General features: G+C 44.9%; 1 protein-coding gene across 1 annotated transcript in view; it reads left to right on the top strand.

The window, feature by feature from the left end:
- Positions 1-21,913, top strand: part of nudC (nuclear distribution C, dynein complex regulator) — a 31,783-nt gene extending 9,870 nt beyond the window's left edge. Inside the window, exons 5-10 of the mRNA XM_089572042.1 lie at positions 1,413-1,523; positions 3,695-3,763; positions 8,351-8,476; positions 12,494-12,577; positions 13,107-13,225; positions 21,799-21,913. Of these exons, the coding sequence (XP_089428168.1) occupies positions 1,413-1,523; positions 3,695-3,763; positions 8,351-8,476; positions 12,494-12,577; positions 13,107-13,225; positions 21,799-21,850 (561 nt within the window). The 3' untranslated portion in view covers positions 21,851-21,913. The remainder of the gene's footprint in view (positions 1-1,412; positions 1,524-3,694; positions 3,764-8,350; positions 8,477-12,493; positions 12,578-13,106; positions 13,226-21,798) is intronic.
- Positions 21,914-23,333: the final 1,420 nt, after the last annotated feature.

The raw sequence follows: 23,333 nt of genomic DNA, 5'->3' as shown, positions 1-23,333 counted from the left end.
TGTACGTTTATCATCATAGCAACCGCACCTACCGAATAATTTTTTTAGTCATGTGCCTACTTTTGCACTTCATTAAACATTATACATTTTTTCCTCTATTAAAAACAGTAATATACTATTCTTATTGTCAGAAACTGAAGAATGTTCAGCCGAGCGCTACAGTGCTTTCAGTGTTTGTCACTAGATGGCGACACAACACAACGCGCTACGCGGCTGACGGCCAACTATAAGTGCGACGGGGGTGTCCTTTACAGCGTACGGAACGTAGTGAGCGTTGCGTACGCAATGTCGCTACGTACGCAGCAACTAAAAGTGTCTAATAATGTGCTGGTTTTGCAGTAGTGTTAAACCACATTAAGACCTTAAGGAACTGGAAAAAGGTCCGAATTATCCAAAGTTCAAATAGCTGTAAAAAAAAAAAAAACTGGTTGTCTGCTTTTCAGTGAAAACTGCGTAGCAGTGACTGTTTTTCGGAATTCTGTCATGGTGAACTGCATGCCCATTTTCGGGGATATCAGAGCAGGACTGCTTCAAAACAGTAAGGCATTTCGTGCCCTTCCTCGCTGGTGCAATGATGGTAGAGCCTCTTCAGAAGCGGTTATGTTCATGTAAGGAAGCTTTACTAACACAGCAAGCAGCACGGGATAGGCGTGCATTATCAACACACAGGACCACGCGGACGGAAGCGAGAGGAATGCACATTTCCATCGGACTAGTTAGATGTCTTCGAAAAAGAAAACAAAAAAGACCAGCGGTGCACCAATTAGTGCCTGAACCGGCGCATAGCTGGTCTTGGCTCACTGAAAAAATAATATGCGAGTAAAAGTTTCCTTCTTTTTTGTTAAACTCTGATAATAAACTTACATCGCCCCCTTGACAGCTGGTCCAGGAAGGCTTGGTGTCGTAGCTGAAGTCCTTGACTGTTTCTGCTTCTTCAGCTAATCGGTGCATGCTGCCAAAGATTAATGCCGAGGAAATCAGAATATGGGGGCCAGCTTGCCGAACACATTTTAAATTCTCCACCCTTTAGCACAATAGCCTGTTGGGGGATTGTGTGAGTGAATCGCTGCATATTTGGATGGTTAGGGTAGTCCTGCTAGCCACATGCCGTTCACTTTGGTAGGCCACAGGTTTGGTCGCGAGTTTTGACTCTTGCCTTGTTTTTTACAGTGCCTCAAAAGGAATGTTACCCTGCATTTGCATAAATGTAGGCAGCGCAGCCTTCTGGCTAATGTCATTTGCTTTATTTCTTGCTACAACTAGAGCTGAATCTTACTTGCATTAGTTGTGTGTGGTCATTTATTGAGGTCGTTTAGAGAACATTTCATGGATTCTGCTTTGAAAGCACGTTCTGCTCTTTGAAATCACTGTTGACCGGTTGTGTGCTATCCTGGGCTGTTCATCCTTCTCAGGAAGATGACGATGAAGAAGACGAGAAGGACAAAGGGAAACTAAAACCCAACGCTGGCAACGGCTGCGACCTGGAGAACTACAGGTGGACCCAGACACTCTCAGAGATTGAGGTAAGCATGGGCTTTGTACCCTATAGCCATCAGTTTTCATGCTCACTGTTTTGCGGACATGAATTGTAGGAAGGTTGCGCTTAGCAAGTTTAGCAGGGCGTATTCAACTGGAACAAATTGCAGCAAAATACGAGGTTCTACCTGTTTCTGGAGCCAATACAGTCTTGCTGAAACAGTTTTGGGAAACTCATTGAACCGGCGGTCCTGTGGTGTGGGAACACCACAGCTTGGCAGTTGAGCCGGGGAGGGAGCTTTGGATCTCTCACAGCATTTTGTATAGGCGACGTTTTGCGATGTCAAGCAGCGGAGTCGTTTTGCAATGCGCGAGATGATGTTAAGCCACTCACTGTAAGCATGCTTAGTCTTGGTGACAGTATAGGCTGGCATTTTGTGAATTGTTTTGCACTGCTCTGCATTTTCTTTTTTTTTTTTCATTATGGCTATGTCATGTTGCACACCTTGTTACCTCTACAATTTATGAATGTAGCCAGGGTCAGCTACATTTCAAGACCATGTTGGTGCGTTAGAGCCCTGCTATAGTAAACTCTTAAATAATAAAAACTCGAATATATAGTCGGATACAAATTAAGTCTGCAGTGAAGCTCCGCCCACATTCAGCCTCTGCGCACAGAATTCCTCCACGATGAAAAAGTTGTCCGCTGCTTAAACGTTTCTTGTTACCTAAACAAGAAGCTTATCACAGGAAAAAAATTATGAGTTCTTTAATTTTGATGCATAGATTGCTTGATATGTCAAACATTAAAAAAGCAAATTTCGTTTACTGTTGCGATTGACCAGCGGAGTAATACAGGACGCCGTGGACAGCGGCCCAGTGTTAGCAACGGCTGTTTCTTTAACTTGTATCTTACTATAGTAAAGTGAAGCTGTGGTCCCATTCTGCCTTCTATATATGGCTGTGTATTTCTTTTTTTCGGTTATAGTAAATATTTTTTCCAAGAAACGGCTATAGTAAAGAGCGTCTGGCTGTGGCGGTCTACCTCCCGCGGAATGACGACATCGCGGCACACGCGGAGTCTGGGATCTCAAGGCAGATACCGAATGCGCTCTTTGAGGTGGCTTCACCACCAAGCTGGAGAGCCGCGAGGAGAAGCCAACTTTTTGAAGACCCTGAGGCAAAGCGTGTGGCGCGCGCTGAGGAAGGAAAGCTAGTAAAAGTGCAGTGAAGAGTAGAAAAGGAAGAACAGGGCGTGCATTCGTAGCACGGTGCATGAAGCCCGGGGAAGACAGTGGCAAGAAGCAGAGGAGTGGCAGCACTGCGTAGACGGTTTTGCTGCGTTTGACTGTAACGCACTTGTTTCTTAACTACTGCCTCTTAAATAGACGATGCCATGATCATGGAAAGCTTTGGTTTTCACATGGAATCAAGCTCTAGTTTTTAAGCCCTGTCGTATTCGTGTAAATGCGGTACTTCCAGAAGACTTAAGCGATGTCGAAAACGGGATAACATGTGATAACGGATTATAAACAATTATAACATAAAGGAAGAATAAGAGCAGGATCTTAAGTATTTCTGAGTGTTTGTTTTATTAACAAACACTTTGTGCTTAGCAAGCAGCCAGAGAGCATAGTCAGAGCTATGCCATCGCCAACAACTGATATAGTAAAGACCTTGGTAGAGTAAAGATTTTTGCTAGTCCAAGCTACTTTACTATAGAGGGGTTCAGGTGTATAGGAAGCTTGGCACGATTACAAGTGTGTGCATTGGAGGCGACCGTGAAACAACTGGACTCTCGCCCTCTCTCTGAGGAAACTCTTCTGGGCGCCAGGACGAGATGTTCTGATTGGTGGCGTGTGATAAAGTCCGTGCTCAACTTTTTGTGTGAAACAGGCCTGGATACTCGTCTGTGACTGCCTGCATGCGCACAACCTACATGGTTAATGACATGTGTCGGTGTTTGTGTTGCAGACACCAGTTTTATGAGTTTTATGTGCGTCTACTAACCGCGATGTGAGTGCCAGCCAGCCAGCCAGTGTGTGTGTGTGTGTGTGTGTGCGTGTGTGTGTGTGTGTGGACTTTTCTCTCTCTCTACAAGTGTGTGTGCCATTACTGTCATACAGTGTGCCCTAGCACATCCGCTTTCGAATTTGCCTAATACAGCGTGAGTTCTGCTTGATGGTCACCTGTTTAATGTACTTTTGCACTCTGTCAGCTCAGGGTACCCATACCGAGAAATCTGAAGATCAAGGCAAGAGACGTTGTCATTGACTTCGAAAAAAAAGTAAGTTACCAAATTTTAGGTGAAGTATTGTTCCTTGTTTTGTTTTACCTGCATGCCTGCTGCTGTTTCAGTTTAAATGTGGGAGTGCATTTGATGTGTTTTATATCTCCCTTGCCAAGTCCTGGCCTCTTCAATTTATCTTGAGTGTTTCAAGTATTTACAAATTGTTGTTCATATCTAATTGGGATGGTTGAATCTACAGCCTGTAATCACTTGAGTGGGAGGAAATGATTACGTATATATTTTTCCACCCCTTTCGCAACTAACAAGTATCTCTGGAGGTAGGTAGCACTGCGCCATTTGGATTCGCATCCCTTAGTGAAGGCCAGGATTGTAGGCCGATGGCCTCAACTTTCGTTAGCTAAGAGCACTGTCAAGGTGCTTTGAGTACTTCAGAGCCTCAAGCTTAAAAGGACCCTGAGGGCAAAATAAGGTTGGCTTGTATAAATGGATAACTGCACTCTAACGACAAAGACTCTACTGTCACTGAAAGCAGAGCCTTTATAAGCTAGAAAAGGTCAAAAATTCAAATGCAGGTGTCACAAATGCAGGTGCTTAGAAAGTCGGTCACTGACAATTGCGGATTCTTTTTTGATGTAGCTGCTGTGCATTTAAATAAGGGGGCGGGAGATTTTTAAAGGGACACTGAGGAGAAATTGAAGTTGGCTTGTATCGGTAGAATACCAGCCCCTGATTACAAAAACGCCACTCGAACTGACAACAAAACTCTTGTAACGTAGAAAAGAGCAAGAACCAAAATACAGGTATCGCCGCCACAGGCCAAACTCACAAGTACAAGCGTGATGACGTCATAGGACAAAGCAGTGTTGCTAGAACCAATGGTTCTAACACTAGTACACGAGAAGCCACGAATGACTGAAGCGCAGCCAATGCATGCGCAAATCTTGACGTCGCCAGATGGCGCCACGTACCCGGCAGCTACGCGCGCGCCTGCAGCATCAGGACCAATCAGCGCCTGTTCACCGGCGTTGGGCGGGCTCCCGGTGTTCCGCTAGCGGTAACAAGGTACACGGTATGCTAAAGGTGTCTATTTGCGAGAACTTCGTTGACGGCTTCGAGAAAGAAATCCATCGTAACGCTGGCAAAACGGCAGTGCAAACGTAAGCGAAGCGACTGTAGCAACGGCCGCAATAGCCGATAGATGCCTTCAACGTGCGGCCGGCGGTAGCTTTCTTTTCGGCTGCTGCTAGGCCGCACTGCTCGACGCTGGACACCAGAAATCACGGAGTCTGTGTTACGTCATCTGCACGTCGTTTCACGTCACTTAGTTCTGTGTCGTCATAGGAGAATCCCAAGTTTGAATCAGAGCGGTGGGAAAAACTTTTTCAACTTCGAATGCAAATTTCTTAGAAATAAATGCATCTTTCGCTGCCGGCCAAGTGGCAACAAAGCCATGACATGCCGAACTATCGGGTTTTGCTATAAAAAAAATATTGATAGTGCTCTCCTCACTGTCCCTTTAAAATGCAGTTTTCTCAGCAATAGATGCGTCTTTTGCTGCCGGACAAATGCCAGCACAGCCAGAAAGAGCCATATATATTGAACCGGTTTTTTTTTACTAAAAACTAAATTTGGATGGAGTTGTCTGTGGACGCACTTTGGACGACATCGTCACTTTTTATAGACTGCAAAGGACAACACATTCCGTTCATTTAACGCATTGAACTCAGCTTTCCCTCTCTTTCGCTTCTCTTATCCACCTCCCCCCATGTGTAAGGTAGCCAACCGGACATTGTTGGCTTGTAAGAAGGGAGTAATTACTCATTGACGTCCACCCGAGCACAGCCATACGGCTACAAAGGAAAGCTAAACAGCTTTCTCAGAAACTTCGTAGTTAAAGAAAAATTCGTCCTGGTTCGGGGTTCGAACCCGGGACCACCGCTTCACCGAAGCAGTCGCTCTACCAATTGAGCTAACCGGGACGGCAAGCTTATGGCAGGGCGAGAGCGAATTGATCGATAACTCGAAGTGGGAGCTGTGTTGGTCAAATGTTTAGTGGAATCCCACAAGGTGGAGTAGCCGTATGGCTGCGCTCGGGTGGATGTCAATGAGTAATTACTCCCTTATTACAAATCTACTCCACCTTGCGGGATTCTCCTAAACATTTCACCAACATTGTTGGCTTATTAACCTCTCTGCCTCTCCTCCTTTCTTTCTCTACTTCGGGTTTAACCCTTTGAGGGTCGAATTATTTTGAAGAAAACTTTCCCATGTGGTCAAATTACTTTATTGCGGATCTTGAATCTACAAAATGTATATAATAAAGAATAAATAGTAAAAAAAAAATTAGGAACAGTACTTTGGTGACAGCATCACAACTGGAAAATGTTCAATAGAATAGAATAGCAACGGTGATAAGCAAGCTAAGAGCAGCACCAATAAAGATAGAAATCAACTTTCGCCGCCTCTGCAAAACAGTGCCCACAAAGAGAAAACACGTTTCGCGCGACTCCGTTGCGATCCCGCGGCGGAATCGAAACCGCGTAGGCGCATTGCCACAGAGGGCGAGAATACCTCGCGAGCAACGGTGATAAGCAAGCGAAGAGCAGCGCCAATAAAGATAGAAATCAACTTTGGCAGCCCTTGCAAGATAGTGCTGACAAAAAGAAAACTCAAATTTCGCGCGACTCCGTTGCGATCACGCGGCGAAACCAAAACTACAAAAGGGGTGTTGCCGCAGTCTGTGCCGCCACACTAAAGCTAGACATAAGTTCTGCTTATCTCCGTAAGAAGGCAGCACAAAATTCAAACACTTCTTGTAAGTCCTAAGAGGTGGCAGCACCCCCCAGTGGGCACGCATTTTTCTTTTTGCGCAAAATTTCAAACGGAAGATCGAAACCGTACCCGTACGGCAAAGACCTTGCGGGACAGAAAACCGCCGCCGTACATATACGGCAAAAACCTTCAGAGGGTTAATTTTACAGAGTGAAGGTGGCCCTGGGGCACTTGTAAGGCAAACATAATCACTTCTTGAAGAATGCAGGTGTAGTTGTAATTTGCAATTCGTTGCGGCTGCGAAATGGCTGCTGCCATAATGGGAGTGAGACCTGTGGAAGCAGTGAGATGCTATAGTGGCGTGGGGAAATTGTAGGATGTGTTACTGCATCTCATGCCCTTATGATTTCTGGAAGGTGGTGTTTCTGACGATGGGCTGGGAGTGCAACATGGCACTGGATCGCTCCCTCTGGGGAAAAAATTGCTGTAATTGTGCTTTAAGGGGGGACGAGGGTCTTAAAACGAACTTTTTTTATTTATAACTAGAATCTCGTGAAATTTTGTACACAGATGCATTTTTCTCTCCTGATTCCAAATATGTAATCATAACTGAGCTGGTGGTCTTAAGTCTTACAAAGTCTAGAATGTAATTAGGTAGGTAATTAGGAATGTAATTGATAGCCAGAGAGTTCCCATACCCGGTGACATTCTTCGTTTTTCTTGAAAGGCATGTCATTCTCATATACTACGTCGAGAGTAAAAGGTCACAGTATTTGACACTGCAACACATTAAGCTAATTGTAAACTGCTATTTATACATGGCCTAAACAAAAAAAAGTAAGAATGTCATTGGGTATAGGAACTCTCTGGCTATCAATTCATGTACTTAAAAGCAGCAAAATGCCATGAGAAAGTTCATTAAAGCTGCGTAAGAAATTACCAAATTACACTCTAGAATTCAAGATAACTATTGATCTAAGACCACCAGCTCAATTATGACTACATTTTTGGAATCAGAAGAGTGAAACGCATCTGTGTGTAAAATTTCATGAGGTTCTAGCCACAAATAAAAAGGTCAGTTTTAAGACCCTTGCCTCTGAATGCCTGGGTTCCCCATTTATCATCTCGTGAAATGTTTTGAGAAAGCTGACTGCCACTGTGCTGACATTGGTACTACCATTCACAGCTCTGCTACTGGCAAGAAATGATTGCTGCTGTCTCTGATAGATGTCCCCATTTTTATTTCATTGATAACTTTTTTTAGATTACCTTAGTGCTCTTAATTAGTTTTAATAAAGCTATGCATCTCACTTAATGTTGCACTCATTATTGCCACACAGTGTGCGATCATCATGCCTGTAATGTCAGGGCTTGCAGACACTGTCTGCCTCTGGAAGTCAAGATGTGCTTATTAAAAAATTCCAAAAGCCGCCGCGGTGGCTCAGTGGTTATGGTGCTCGACTGCTGACCCGAAAGACGCGGGTTCAATCCCGGCCGCGGCGGTTGAATTTCTTTGGAGGAGAAATTCTAGAGGCCCGTGTTCTGTGCGATGTCAGTGCACATTAAAGAACCCCAGGTGGTCGAAATTATCCGGAGCCCTCCACTACGGCGTCTCTCATAGCCTGAGTCTTTTTGGGACGTTAAACCTCATGAACCAAACCAAAAATTCCAGTTGGAAATGTTATGCCAAATTTCTCGGGTCCCATAGCCAGGTATTTTCATGTGTACAATGGGCTTCTGACTACCACAGCTTTGAATAGTGGCAGAGTTTGTGTAAAAGGACACAGTTTTGATTTCTCCCACTGACATATTTCTAATGCTATGTTTGTTTGTTTTTTTTTTTTCTTGCAGCACCTCAAAGTTGGCCTCAAGGGCTTCCCTCCTATCATCGATGGTGAGCTCTGCAATGACATCAAGGTGGAAGAATGCTGCTGGATCCTTGAGGATTCTTCAACAATCCTAGTCACTATGGAGAAGGTGAGCACTGATGGCAGGAGAACATGAGGGCATCTTTGGGAAGGGCTGTCACTGAATCTACTGGATGGTTGTCAGGATGTCTGGTCAGGCTTCACTGGTTGTCATCTCAGTTAATGGGCCAGTTCCATGGTGCCTGCTGAGGCAATGGACTCGTGTTAATTTGCACTCACTTAGTTTGACTGCCGGTTCAAAAAGGGACCCTTTAATTGAACTCCACCTTATTCGAACAAATAATCAATCCACTTGGAGTTCAAATTACCTAGAGTCAACAGTATTTTCCAGGTTGTCGTCTGTTGTATTACGGGATCATCACTGTGGTGAAACACCGATAGGTGGGCACCTGTTTCTGAGGCATTACCATTCTGTGTCTTTCCTGAATGGTTAGTTGTGATTTAGATGCGGGGTTATTAATATTAGCACCGTCATAGGGATTTGTCTTTTGTGGCGTTTTACGTACATGACAGCAGGGGATCATCGTTGCTGTCAGCATCACTTCCGTACTATGGGGATGGCCACCAGAAAAAAAGATCGTGGAGTGGAACATCTGGGGAGGGGAACAAAGAGGAAAAAAAAGGGAAAAAATGCGGCAACAAAATGAGTTTTCCAAGTGTCCATCGACTGCTATTTACTTATTTTTTTATCTATTTATTTATTTATTTATTTCTGATACCCTCATGGCCCACAGGGCATTATTGAGGGGAGTGGTACATAGATATAAAATGAAACTGTTACAAAAAGGGGGTTAACGCATACATAGGCATGCCTACAAAAAATGATACGCATGATTGCAAAAAAAAACTAGCTGCAAGAAAATACATGATTCAAAAAAGCGAAACAATACAACAATTAGGAATACCAGCACCAAAACGAATAAATTCACAAAAACAGTCAAAAAACATTTCATGTAAACACAAAGATATGAACTAGAACATCACCCTTCGTAGAAACATTGAACGGGTACGATGGCAGAAGGCTATTAACAGAACAAAGTGCATGCGAAAAAAAGAAGGAGCAGGGCTAAATATACAATATACAAAACGAAGTGAACCAACTGAGGCTATGGTAAACCATATTGTAATGACAACAGTGTCCTAAACTCATCAACGTCCTTTGCAGCTACAATATGTGGTGGTAGGTGGTTCCACTCCGACGATGTTTTTGGAATAAAGGAATTTATGCAGGATGTTGTCCGGCAACGAGGAACGCCAACTTTCCGTGAGTGATCGATGTGGGATGAAACATATGTTGGTGTTGTGATCAATGCATATTTGAGAGTAGAGTTCATGCTGTAAGTTTTAAAAGACAGACACAGACGGGACACTTTTCTGCGCAGAGCAAGAGCGGTTAACGATAAACTATATTTTATTTCTGTGACACTGGAAGCACGATCATAGTTGCGCACAATAAAACGCGCTGCTCTATTCGACAAGGGGACAGAGAGCACACACTTAAAGCTTATAGAAGGGAGCACAACCCTGAGTCCTTTAAGAACCTCAGAAGTGCTTTCACCGCTTTCCTTTGTGAGGGAGGTTTTGTCCAAGGCCCGAGATTCTTAGATTCTGTTAGGGGACGAGAGTCAAAGTGGCAGAGATAAGCAGCCAGAAAGGCACGCTACTCGTGGAGGACTCCCAGCCTACCGATGGGGGTCAGTGGAATAAATGTCTAGTCACTTGCAGTGTACCACTCTCGCTGCCGCTTTCCACTATTTCGGCATCACACTGATTGACAACACGCATCATCTCTGCTTCCAGCTTCATAGCGTGGTGAATTTATGCAACGCTAGGCAAATCTGTTCCCAATGCAACAAGGCAAACCTATGGAGGGGACACGCAGACCTCTAAGCCTCTAGCCCCCTTCATTGCTCAGATAAACGCAGCCACCTTATCAGCACAGTTTCATGCCGAAAACTGGGATGCTCTTCTTCAATAGGGATTCTTTTGCAGAGTGCTCCTTTTATAATTGAAATATACCTGCGCTTGAAAGACACGGACTGAAAGATACACACACACACAGCGCTGGACTTACAACTGAATTTTTATTCGGGAAACACTGCTCTTTATACACACCAGCAGCTGATAAAAATGGAAGATGGTAACACCCGGATGATATGTCTCGTCACATGTCCAGTCCTACCTTCCCTTTTGCAAAAATGCCCTTTCCTTTGATAGTGGTGAAAGGGACGTGCTACTCACGTATGCAACCCCACTGTCCGCTATGCTCATGGCTTCAATTATTTCACGCGCCGTTTGGTCTCGGTTCCTGCTTACTATCTTTGTCTCGTTATAGGAAGGTACACATTTACACTCTTGACAATGAACAACCAAATTCCCATCGCCTTTCCGTTCCATGTTCTTCCGATGTTCATGGAGCCGCTTATAATTTGTAATAATTTTATAAATTATAATTTTTATAATTTTATAATTTATAATTCTTATTATTTATAATAATTTTTATTATATATATAATAAAGAATGCTGCCACGGCAGTCGAATTTCGATGAAGGTGGAATTCTAGAGGCCCATGTTCTGTGTGATGTCAGTGCGCGTTAAAGAACCCCAGGTGGTCGAAATTTCCGGAGCACCCTTCGGCACCCTCATACTTCGGCACCCTCATAGCCTAAGTCGCTTTGGGACGTTCAACCCCCCATGAAACCGAAACCAAACCTTTTATAATTTTAGTGCCCATTTCGCTTAAGGAAATTTCCTCTGTGGAGTAACACTAGAGAGAAGGCTTAAATTCTTCCAATGTGTGATCAGTACACTGAAAATTTCGGTAACTCCGTTCATCGAAATATTTCACCTCTTTGTGACTGGACGTCTCATACGTCCAACATGCCTACTTGGCATGGGCTTTAGACAACGTTCATAGGAGTAATGGATCTCTATGCAATAGGCGACCAATTTTTCAGACTGCAATGATTCGAACTTGCACAATATTTTGGGCTTTGCTGAGAAACTGTCACACGCCTCGTTGGAACCAGTACATTTTCACGGCCAATACTTCGGACTCTGTAGAATCCAAAAGTTTGATTTTTCAGGCTAATAGATTCCAACAATACTGCGGAGATTGTTTTTGAGCTGGAAGTTCATTTTTTCGGCCTAATTTAGACGCGAGCGGGCATCACTGTCATAACCCACCTGTTCTTTGCCACCTTGAAAGGCACCATCTTGGATTTGAACTGAGTCAGCGGGTGGGGACGGGATTTGGACAGGCTAACTTGGATGAGTTTGGCTGTTCTCCATCATTGCCGTCGAGATTGCCTACAAAGAGCATGTGATCACGTTGAAAATGTGACAAGACAGCTGCAGCATCCGCCATAAAGGGTCGGCGTGTTTTGGCATGTTGGCTCCCTAGTCTGCAGCGGCTTGTATGACGCCATCCGCGGTGCGGGGCGGGGGGTGCATTCAGAGGCACTCGCGTCTTCCCATGACTTACCTCTCAGTCTTCGCGGACATCACTGCCCGTGGAAACTGACTGTTCTTACTTCGCGCGGCACGTGAATTCGTTCGTGGCAGACCTGCGGCCGTGTCATGACGCGAGGTGGTGCGGACATGATGAATGATGAAAGCATGACTGAGGCTCATGGGCAGTCTAATATTATCGCTTGTAAGCACAACATGGCTGGCGGCGAATTTTGCGATTTTGAAAGCTAGATTTTGCAGAAAAGTTACTTATTTGAAGTGCACGGGTTTTTCGGACTGTTCGATTATTTGGACCATTTTCCGGGACCCGCCGGGTCCAAAAAATCGGCTGGCGACTGTATCTCAAAATCTTTACTTCTACTGAAAAAGACACCACATTGAAAGGAAAGCAACCAATGCAGATGAGTTCACACGTGCAACCTTATGCTAAACGTTCAAAAACATTTTTAGCCTGTTGAATGTCATACAGTTTTTTTTTTATGTTTACTCTTTGTACGCATGTATGCTTGAGTGCAGACAGGAGCCAGGTGCGAAGTCTGCACAGTAGCCAGTTCTTGCGCAGTCTGACTTTATGCTTTTGTTCGTTTGGCTCCAGGTGAACAAGATGGAATGGTGGAATCGTCTGGTGACGACAGACCCTGAAATGAACACCAAGAAAGTGAACCCCGAGCCATCCAAGGTTGGTAAATTTTGAAGTTCTTCGTTTGCTGAGGCCTCTTTAAAAGCTGCCCCGCCGCGGTAGCTCAGTGGTTACGGTGCTCGGCTGCTGACCCAAAAGACGCGGGTTCGATCCCGGCCGCGGCGGTTGAATTTCTATGAAGGCGAAATTCTAGAGGCCCGTGTACTGTACGATGTCAGTGCACATTAAAGAACCCCAGGTGGTTGAAATTTCCGGAGCCCTTCACTACGGCGTCTCTCATAGCCTTAGTCGCTTTGGGACGTTAAACCCCATAAAACAAAACCAAAACCATCTTTAAAAGCTGCAGTGGCTATTCGTGCAGATCGGACTCGTGTGAATTTGTGGTAGCCGAGGCAGTGGTAGCTATATTTGGGAAATATCGAACTGATCTGCTGCTTATGTTGTGGTAAAGCTTGTTTGAAGCAGTATGGGATTTTGCATCACAGCACGTTTATTTTCTGTTCATGTGTTTTGTTTGTTTCTTATCTGCACCTTGGATTACTGAATGAGTTCCTTCTGCCTCTTGCAGCTGTCGGACCTAGATGGTGAGACCCGAGGCATGGTGGAGAAGATGATGTACGACCAGAGGCAGCGGGAAATGGGCCTGCCTACGTCTGATGAGCAAAAGAAGCAGGATGTCCTCAAAAAGTGAGTTCCTGAGAGTGTGCGAACACTTTTTGCCAGCTGTTACAGAAATTGGCTGACCAGGGGAACTTGTAATGGGTTGTGGTGGCCTTCCACCATCAGTGATTGCAGGAGAACCATCGTTCAGATTCCAGAAATAGCAGGAGAATGAGAACTGGAGAACATAGGAACACTCAGCCGGCAGAAGTAATCTGTTAAGAAAAATACAAACTTCTAGGTTTATTGTCCTGTGTTTTACACATTTTGCACTGCTACTTTCAAGACTGGTTTAATCAATTGTGGGTAGCAGTGGTACTTGGCTGCATAAGTTGATAAAACCAGTGAGGCTTAGCTCGGTGGTGTATCAGGAATGATAACCGATATTCTTGTTGAGCATCAAGCTGCTATGTTGGAATTGAGTTCATTGAGAAAACATTAAGAACATGGACAAAATACAGCAGACTTCCATTAGGACAAAGTCATGGTTCAGACAGACAGTACATAACAATTGGTTTGCTTCCCATAGAATGCAATGTAGAACAAAAAATCTCTTCTTGCGGGGAAGCATCATTGCGCATGCAGGGAAGAATGGGTACCACCGCACGTGCGGCAAATGGAAAGGCGCGTGGGGCACCTGCTCGTGGAGTTGTTAATGGCTGCTTTGCCGAAGGATTAAGGTTAGAGACAGAGGGGGTGGAGGGAGATCATCGTGGGATTTAAGAGCCTACATCACACGGCTAGCCAGCTGAGCAACTCTGGTTTGTTCAGAGCTAAAGGAAAGCAAAGAACAATGATACAAATACATAGAGGTTTCTGTAGAAGTGAGGAAGAGAGAGAGAGCAGGAAAAAAAAAATGCACAGGCCAGGGCAATTTTAACTTGTTGCTTACCCGCCAATTGAGCATCGTTAGCTTGCTGATGATGACTTCGCGCACCGATTTCAGAACTTTCCACATTGCATTGCGTATGGGCACACTGTGTGTCTGGCTTATAAAAAAAAACTGAAGTTTCACTTCCGGTGTAGTTTTCTTTTTTCTTGCGAGGCAGCATTTTTTAGCACGCTGCAAAGACAACGCGATACCGCGCTCATTGCCCGCTAGCAATGGCTTCGCCACTCGACATCTGAGCCTTGCACTGTGCTTGCGGGCACGCTGAGTCACCTTGCCGGTAATTAGATAAATAAAATTTCATTTTTCAATGTAGTTCTTTCTTTCCTGCAGGGCGGCATTATTTGAATGTGGTAGCATCAATCACTTGACAGCCTCTGTACGCGCAACGCGCACTCTAAAACGTCTAAAATCTCAGGACTCCGCTTTGTATGCGATGATTTTATCGGCAACCCGAGCAGCAGGGAGTCTTAAGATGCCACCTTTTCATCGGGATTCAATTCTGACATCGGTGACGGCGGAAACAGCGTGGTGCGTAGGCGGCCACACTTTGATGCCCAACTAAAGGGGTTCTAGTTGTTGTTTTGTAGCAAGGATACTATTCAGTACAAAAGTCAAGATTTTTTTCACAGATAGCGCTGAATACTAAAACATTTACCATATTTTGGAAAATTCTTTACTTTTTTTTAGATACAAGCATGTCTTTACACGTTTGTTCAATTTTATTCCCTAAAATCTTGTTTTTGGCAAATAAAATTTTCTTTTGGAATGCACAATTCGTTATTCGATCTTATATGCTTAAAAAGAACATTGAGCTTTGGTCTCTTGTATTGCTTTAAATTTTTAATGGAGTATTTTTTACAGAAAAAACATTACTGAAACCTAGAAAAACGGTCATTTTCCCCACGATAAAGGAAGAGTTAAGGGGAATGATGTGAGCTCGTTTCATGCCCTCACTTCTTCTAGCTCACTTCGTACATAGTGCATTAAATAAATGCCCTCTTCACAGTTATGTTTTCACATCTGCGTAATTTTATTCGTTCTCATATAGCATCCTTTCTGAGGGCACTTCGGATAAGACAAACCAATTCTCATGGTTGCTTCAAGTTTGTCTTAAAGGGACACTGAGAACCATGCCATCCAATTATTGTCCTCGGTAAAAAATGATTCTCCAGCTTTTTTTGGCTATGTTGACGTTTGTACAATAGCAAAGGAGGGTGTATGCACAGTAAGAGCTCATTAATTCAAACTTCATTGGGATGCCAACGCAGTTCGAATTAACCGAAGTTTGAACCAACGAACGTGCACAGAATACGTGGTACACCACAGTCTTGAAACAGTCGGGTAATGAGATTAGCCTATTTTATTGTTATATAATATCCTGTCATCGCCTGCTATTTTTTTCCCGGGAAGCAACAGCCAACCCCTTCTGTTCTAAAGCCTGAACTTGTCAGAAGACCTCTTCTTGGCCTTAAAAACGGAAGAAGAGGAGGCAGGCAGTGTTCAGTGCATCCGAAATTGCGCAACGTATGGCCGTACCGGAATCTCAAATTGCATGCAGCCGACTGCCTGTGAGCATGGCCGCAAGGCTGGAAAATCGGGCAGTGCGGGACCGTCTCGCAACTACCTCAACTGCTGCGACATGCAAATTCACACTGGCAAGTTGCGGGGGCTATGCAAGCGTTTAGCTCGAAAAGCGCAAGTCGCCAGGGCGGTTGCACATAATGCGTTGCCCAATTTTCCAGCCTTCCGACCCTGAGTCGCAAACTGCCAAAGCAGTGAGCGTGCTTTTTGGAAATACAGTTTCAGTAACACACCAGTGTCAATTTTGCACATGGTTTAAATCTTCTGCTGAAGCGTTTTGCCATGATAAACGCCGCAGACAGACACAGTATTTCTGAATCACAACTGTGGCACACCATGTAGGTCGATCGCAATGGCTGCAACCATTCGCATTGAATGTGATGCGAAGGGTACTGGATAACCGAGACAGATACGTACAGCAGACATCAGCAAAAGCTTCATTTCGTTCATTTCGCGCACATCGCAGTTTAATGCACACCACGGGGTTTCGGATTTGGAGTGCTGGAGACACTGTAACACGCCTGAATTTCTGTATCTCGCCGCCGGTCGTGGCACCCATCACTCAACAGCGAAAGCAAACGGAGCAATATGAGCACCGACGCCTTCGAGATCAACAGCTACAAGCAACCATGGAATTTCTCTATATTAAAGGTGCACTGAAGAAGAACCTGAACTCATCTTTTTGGCACGGGAACTCGATCTACACGTTCCGAGCGTTCTTAGAAATTTCTAATCATTGCCCTGTGCAGCCGATTTTCCTAATTTAAATCGGATTAATGTCCAGCTCCCACCTTTTTTTTTTTAATTCCCCGCAAACGATGGGAGGAGTCAACCAACGCATGGAGTGCCTTTCAGGCAGTCGCGTGGCGCTTTGCTTTCGCTTTTATTTTGTTCTTTAGCTTTCTGTGAATAAGTAGATCTAGTCAGAGACTACCTAGCTGCAAATTAGGCCCACAGAAATAAAAATACATGTGGACTTTGCTTTCGCCGATCACTTCGTATCACCCCGCCTATGGCAGAGCAGCAAGCCACCACAGGACTGGTTGAAAGGTTGGCTGACTTCTCCCACCGTCTGCGGGGAATTAAAAAAAAAAGACTTAAAGGCCTACTTGACCGAAATTTTTCAAACCGTAAAAAGGTTGTTTTTTCATAGTACACCCCCGTATTATGCTACCCACAAAACATTACGCTCCAGTTTCAAGCAGTTACGGTGAAAAAGGCATGCAAAAATCGGAGTTTTCAATACCGAAACTGGAAAAACGGGCGCCATTGCCGCCCGCCGGAAGTGACGCATGTTTGAGACTACTCCGGACGGGTTCGGAGAGTCTGCTCGTTGCGGCTCGAGCAAAGCGCTGGTAGCGGTAGCGCGTGCAGCACTTTGTGCGATAAATACTGATTATATGTGAAAACACACATCTTGAAACGGATGAAACGCCCTAGAAAAAGTTTTAAACGTGTTTTATTTGCTGTAGTAGACTAGAAAAGTCCTGGCTCAACCTCAGATGATCGCGCCGCAATGCTTTTGAGCGCTGTTTGCCTGGCAGTATTCGATTACAGCTTGTGCAAAGTTCGGATATAGCGGAGGAAGGAAGCATATTCAAATGGAGGCTAAGTAGAAGTGCTTGTATTATAAAGTCGGCTTTTTTGAGCGGGCACGCGCGTGCCAACAGCACATGTGCGCTCTGCTGTGCGTGCAATATGGTTTTTGTTGTCTTGATAAAAAAAAAATGACCTGCCTTCTCCTTTTCCTTCTCATTTTTCTCCCCCGTCGAAAGGTATTCCTGCCTGTGCACAGAAATTTGGAACAGGTGCTGTGAACGCCAGTTAAATCAATAAAAACAGATGGATGTGTAAAAAGAGAGCTGGAGAGAATTAAGTGCTGCGTTAAGCGAAAGAATATGCCAGAAGCAAAATTTTTGTTGCAAAATAAATATATATTTTTCTCTTCGAGGACCGTGGCATCAGTGCGGTGCCGATGGTGGGCTGGTTTATCTTTGCGCGCCTCGGTCGGGCAAGCCACTGCGCGTTGCGAAATACATGTCGATTCAAATGAACAAAAACTTATGCGTTGCGTTCATTACAGTATTTACCTAGAACCACTTAAATCCCATGTACTGCAGGGAGGGAAAGTTTTTCTAATCTTTTCAAACCACACAACTGGGCAGAACGACGTGGTTGCCGAACCCCAATCGGCCGTATACGCCCACCGCACAAATTACCGTAGGTGTCTCTAACCAAACATATAAATTTGATATTTATATGTTATGGATCACCAACTAGCCCGCACCCTTACCCTACTGAATAAAATCAGAATTCTTTGAAAAGATTATCATTCAAATAACATGCGTGCAGTTCTCTGGGGTCTTGGAGACGCGTCTCGAATGGTAACGCTGAAGTTTCCTGTAATCGACCTCAAGTGTGAATGACGTGAGGCAGTAAGAAAGTCAACGTTTTCAGTAACGCTTGTGTGGCCTTCCAGGATTCTCAGGCCAGCCTGCAAATCTTCGAGGCAGCAGATACACTCGGCGCACGACGGCATTATTGCGCATTGGGCAGAGCTGTACCTGCAATAAACGGGTGTGCATATGTTGATTCCTTTTCAGACGAACCAGACCTCTCCTTAGACCTCTGCCTGGTGTAAATAACGTGCCGTCAAAAGGGCGTTGCTCGATGAGCAAAGCTGTCCACTTTAACTTCTGGACCGGCTTAGCTAGCTTGTGACAAGCGGTTCCCCCCTCCTCTTTATTCTCCCGATTAGAGACGCCTCGAAGCCTTCGGTTCATGGCATGCTTTGCCTATCGGGCCAGAAAGACGTAGGTGCTGTGATGCATGATGTAGACCGGGACAGGTCTATTGACAAAGCCCAACCCACAAAAGGGGTTAGCGCGAGGCAGAAGCGTCAGTCACCCACCATTATCTTTTTTGAAGAAGAGAGGGGAATTCGCGTTAAAACCTGAGCTCCAGACAGCTGACACCAGCTTTCGAGATCGGGGGTGAAGGGCAGTGGACGAGAGGTATACATGGTACTTTCCGCATTCCTCGTAATCCCTTCCGCGGCGATGCACTTCGTCTACATGATGCCAGCAGTTTATTTTTCTCGGATACCATCGAGCTTCGGGGTGAAAACAGCCAGAAACGCGCCAGAAGAAGAGCTTACAAGGCGCGCGCACTCACTTCAGAACGCCTGAAACTGGCGAGCCGGCGATGCCGGTGTCTCAAATGTGCGTCATTTCCGGTCAGGTTTGTTAGTTGTTCAGCACACCGCTAGGGGTCTGCGTCGTCTGCTACAGAGGTTTTTGAACGCTTCTAACTAAAATTCTAGACGCTTCACAGCCCTGATATTAAATATAAATATTGTTAATAACAAGCACACTATATCGAGCGCAAAATTAGCCGAAGTAAAGTTTCGGTCAAGTAGGCCTTTAAATTAGGGAAATCGGCCGCACAGGGCAAATTCGAAGTTTCTAAGAACGTTCGGAACATGTAGATCAAGTTCCGGCGGTAAAATACGAGTTCAGATTCCTCTTCAGTGCACCTTTAATAGTAAGAAATTCAGTTCAAGCAACAGCCGGGTATAAATCTCGGTCATGCAGCTAGTTTCTGCCGCCGTGCCGCTGCTAACACAGATGTTTTTAGATTAACTTAGGTAATCTAGAAACATGGGCTAACATGAGGAGAGAGCCCCCCCCCATGTTTATCCGGCTCCAGACCTTGCATGCCGTATTTACCGTCTGCCCATCTCCTCTAAAAAGGTGGTGCAGCCTTGCGTTGCTTGGCCACTTAGGTTAGGTGCCGCAGGGCGTAGTTCAAATCATCGGTGGAGTAACCCATGTTAGAGTTACCCATGGAGTAACCTGTTTTACATAGACTCCAGTGGAGCACGGATAGACAAATGCAATTTTAATTATCGAGAAGTTCAAATTAATGAAGTTTGAATTAATGAGCTTTAGCTTTAGCAAGAAAATTGGTTTTTAAAATTTTCCTGCTAGTCTGTTATAACTCATGGCATCCTTACTAAAAAGAATGGGTTGCCGCTATTTTGAAGTTAATATTAAGTAAATGCGCAGAAAAACAATGTTGACACTTACATTTCACTTGCAAAATCAGCTGGTGATGAGGACACCTGTATTTCGTTTCTTGGTCTCTTCTAGCTTACAAAAGCTCAGTTTTCTGCGAGAGTGTTCTCTCTTGTTATTAGAAAGCAGTATCCTATTGAAAGAGGTCAACTTGTTTGTGTTCTCAGTGTCCCTTTAAAGGGAGTCTACTGTACGCAGTGGGAAGTTGCAAAACAGGAAAGGGAAAAGTTGACTTCTTGCCTTTCTTCAAGGCTTAGAACAGAAGCACAGAGGTAGCTTTATTTGGCCCCTTCTTTCATTTCTTAAGAGCGCCAGTCTGAGGCTGCCATCAGCTAAGCCTGCTTGGGTAATGTTCGTATTGGTCAGCAAATAATGCAGCAGTTTATGTAATTGCAGTATGCCATGATGTCTGTGCCGTTCACCCCTGAGGGAGAGTCTCCTGTGCAGCTGTCACTGTTTAAAGCTTTATAATTTCTTGCTTGCACGTGCAATGTTCGGAAGCACCCATGCCGTTTTGAGTGTTAGCAACAGTCTTTGAACTGTGAAGTGCCCTTTGTTATGCCTGTACAATATTGATTAAGGGGAGAGTTTTTGTTTCTCGCCACTCGAAATATCTAGAGCGGACTTATTGGAGCTTGGAATATACCGCAGCTGACCCGATTCTGACACGCCTCCTTTTCTGATGCATGCTCAATTTTCATGTTTCCAAAAATGGAAAAAGCACAATTCAAGCTGAAGCCTGTAGCAACGTTCATATCTGCTTCCTTATTATGCTTTGTCGCCGTCTTGACAGCTCATCTCTGTCAGTGCCAGGGACAACAGATGAACAGAGAGAGGCATCACTGAAACAAACTCTTTATTCGGCTGACTTGCACCCACAAAGAACACAACTCGGCAGCAGCAGCAATGGCTACCAACGTGCTCAGCACTCATTGAAGAACAGAAAACTGCTGCTGTCGACCACGCTCAGTTTACAGTTGTCAAAGAACTTTGAAGATAACACGTCAAAAGTAACTGTGACAGTCTCGAACAATGTACAGGCAGTTGTACATGGCTGTGATCATCTGAGATATACCTGGCTGCATTCACATCTAAAAGTGATGAAGCCATGTACTGGTGGTTTTGAACATGAACAAACAAAGAGTACAAAGCTTGGCAGAAATATCTTCCTTGTCGTCACAGCGACAGGCCTCTGTAGACCTTGCAGCCATCTTGACTCTTGAGCAGCATCAAAAATGGCAAGGCCATTTGGTCGAGACAGATTTCCGCCTGCCGGAAAAATTCCACAGCGACAAACATGGCAGCGCCCTTTGTAGCCGGACTCTCGCTTCGGGCTGAATTTTCGTTGTTGCTGCCTTTTTCGGAGCATTCACTGGCCATAATGGGGCACCGGCCTTTCGCCTCATCTCACCTCACCTATAAGAAAGCATAGAAGTCATAAATTTTCTTAATTTTTTTACTTAGATTGACGATTCTACCGCTTTAGGCTTAAGAGGAACATTGAATTGGTTGACAGTTATGGTTCCCGTCCTGACAACCAGATGCCACCGCTAGGCTGAGTTTATTGTTGCGTCTCTGCTAGCATATGCTTATGATATGTAGACAGCGTAGATTTATGCTCTTTTCACACTATATTTGTGTACGCTGGGAGCGGCGACATGGTATGGAAAAGCAAGAAACAGCAGTGGCGCGGTGGTTCTGCCTTTCCCGGGCTTCAACAGATGAGAACAGGTCATAGTTTTTCCGGCGAGCGAAGCGGCTGCTCGCCAGATTTTTGGACAAGTGTGAACTTGCCCTTAACAAGCTAAGCATTCCGAGCTGTGGTTGCTGCTCAGTGCTCACCTACTGGCCGTATCTGTGGCAGGAGTGGTGTTGTAAAACTCTGAAATCAGTCCAACTGTATTTTTCTTTGTCTTTTGTGCTTTTGTACCTGTTTTGTTTTTATTTACCTTGAACTAACTTGTTCAAACGCAGTCTTTTCTAGTGTGCAAACTTGGTTTGTAGAGATTTCACAGTGACTAAATATTTTTTCCGATCTTCATTTTTTCTAGGTTTATGGAGCAGCATCCAGAAATGGACTTCTCCAATTGCAAGTTTACGTGATCACTCCTGCAGTCATTCCACATTAGCGTTATTTCTCTGTAATAAAACCTGTCAACCTGCTAATGCTCTTGTGTGACTTTTTATTGTCTCCTTAATTTCAGTATCAGAAATGCACAAAAGTGCATTATGTCAATATTTTCAAATTAAGACACCTATAACAGAGTAAACAGTTAAGGTTCTGAAATATGGCTGTCTGTGACGCTGAACAAGGCCACTGCTGGAAGGCGTGCGCATTTCCTCTCATAACTGCCTCCTCTTAAATGACCAATCTACCGTCGGAAGTGAGCACAAAAATATATTATCGTAGGTCATTTCATAAAGCGGCGCTAAAAAGCACAGACCCATTATAAATTGGCAGTGAAAGTGGCCAGAGCCGACTGTAGCGCCGCGTTGTGTTCAAATGTCTCTGTGCCTAGCTCTTCTGGTAGTTGGCCTGGAGAAGGAGAGCCAAACCTCGATATAACGAACACTACTGTTGTGAATTGTTGGCTATATCAAACATTTAGTTACATTTTTAACACATGCAATTTCAACTTTGTATATCGAACGCTCTTGCCCGCGGAACGGATATATCGAACTCCAAAGTGCTAAGCGTTGCCCGTACGGATGGCAGGCTTCGCCGCAGTACGCAAGTGATAGGTGGTGGTGGTGGCGCAGCAGGCGTTCCCGCCAAGGTTCGCGCTTGTATATCGCGCCCTCTCCAACAGCGCCACGGAAGATACAGCGGCGTGGAGGGTTGATAGTTATGCAGTCAGCACATGTTCATGCCTCTTGTGCCCGTCGACAGCGCCTTGGGAGCAGCGGTGAGGACGGATGTAGCCTTGCAGTAACCATACTGCCCTCAGGCCGGCTGTCACGGAGGTGGTGAAACGACCGGCACCTTCGGCACGTCGCTAGAACCTGGGGAAAGGTATTTCCATTTACGTAGTAGGAATGTCCTGAGTTACCGCCCCTTCACTGACTAAATTGTGCTGCTGTTGCGTGCGTTTGCGACGAAGTTTTGTATTACGAATTTCGGTTATTTATATCGAACTTTCTGCGATTTTTTACCTGTTTGCTTTAGCGAGGTGTGACCAATACACTATGAATAGCACAATGCAGAGCTTCCAGATGGCTGGTTTTGTTGGAAAAACTTAAGGTGTTCTTAGTTTTTTTTTCGTACACCTCTTCTCGCACATTTCCCCGCCGCGGTGGCTGAGTGGTTACGGCGCTCGGCTGCTGACCCGAAAGACGCGGTTCGATCCCGGCCGCGGCGGCTGAATTTTGATGAAGGCGAAATTCGAGAAGCCTGTGTGCTGTGCGATGTCAGTACACGTTAAAGAACCCCAGGTGGTCGAAATTTCCGGAGCCCTTCACTACGGCGTCCCTCATAGTTGCTTTGGGACGCTAATAAACTAAACTATTTTCTCGCACATTTTAAACCTGCTGCGTCATCTTCCGAGATCATTTCAAAAGACAGACTACCACAATGCTGACAATGGCG

The sequence above is a fragment of the Amblyomma mixtum genome, chromosome 2 (assembly GCF_055824585.1).
Source record: "Amblyomma mixtum isolate Tamu chromosome 2, ASM5582458v1, whole genome shotgun sequence".
Classification (NCBI taxonomy): Eukaryota; Metazoa; Arthropoda; class Arachnida; order Ixodida; family Ixodidae; genus Amblyomma; species Amblyomma mixtum.
Note: the sequence above shows the minus strand (reverse complement) of the source record. Positions and strands in the feature narration are given on the sequence as shown.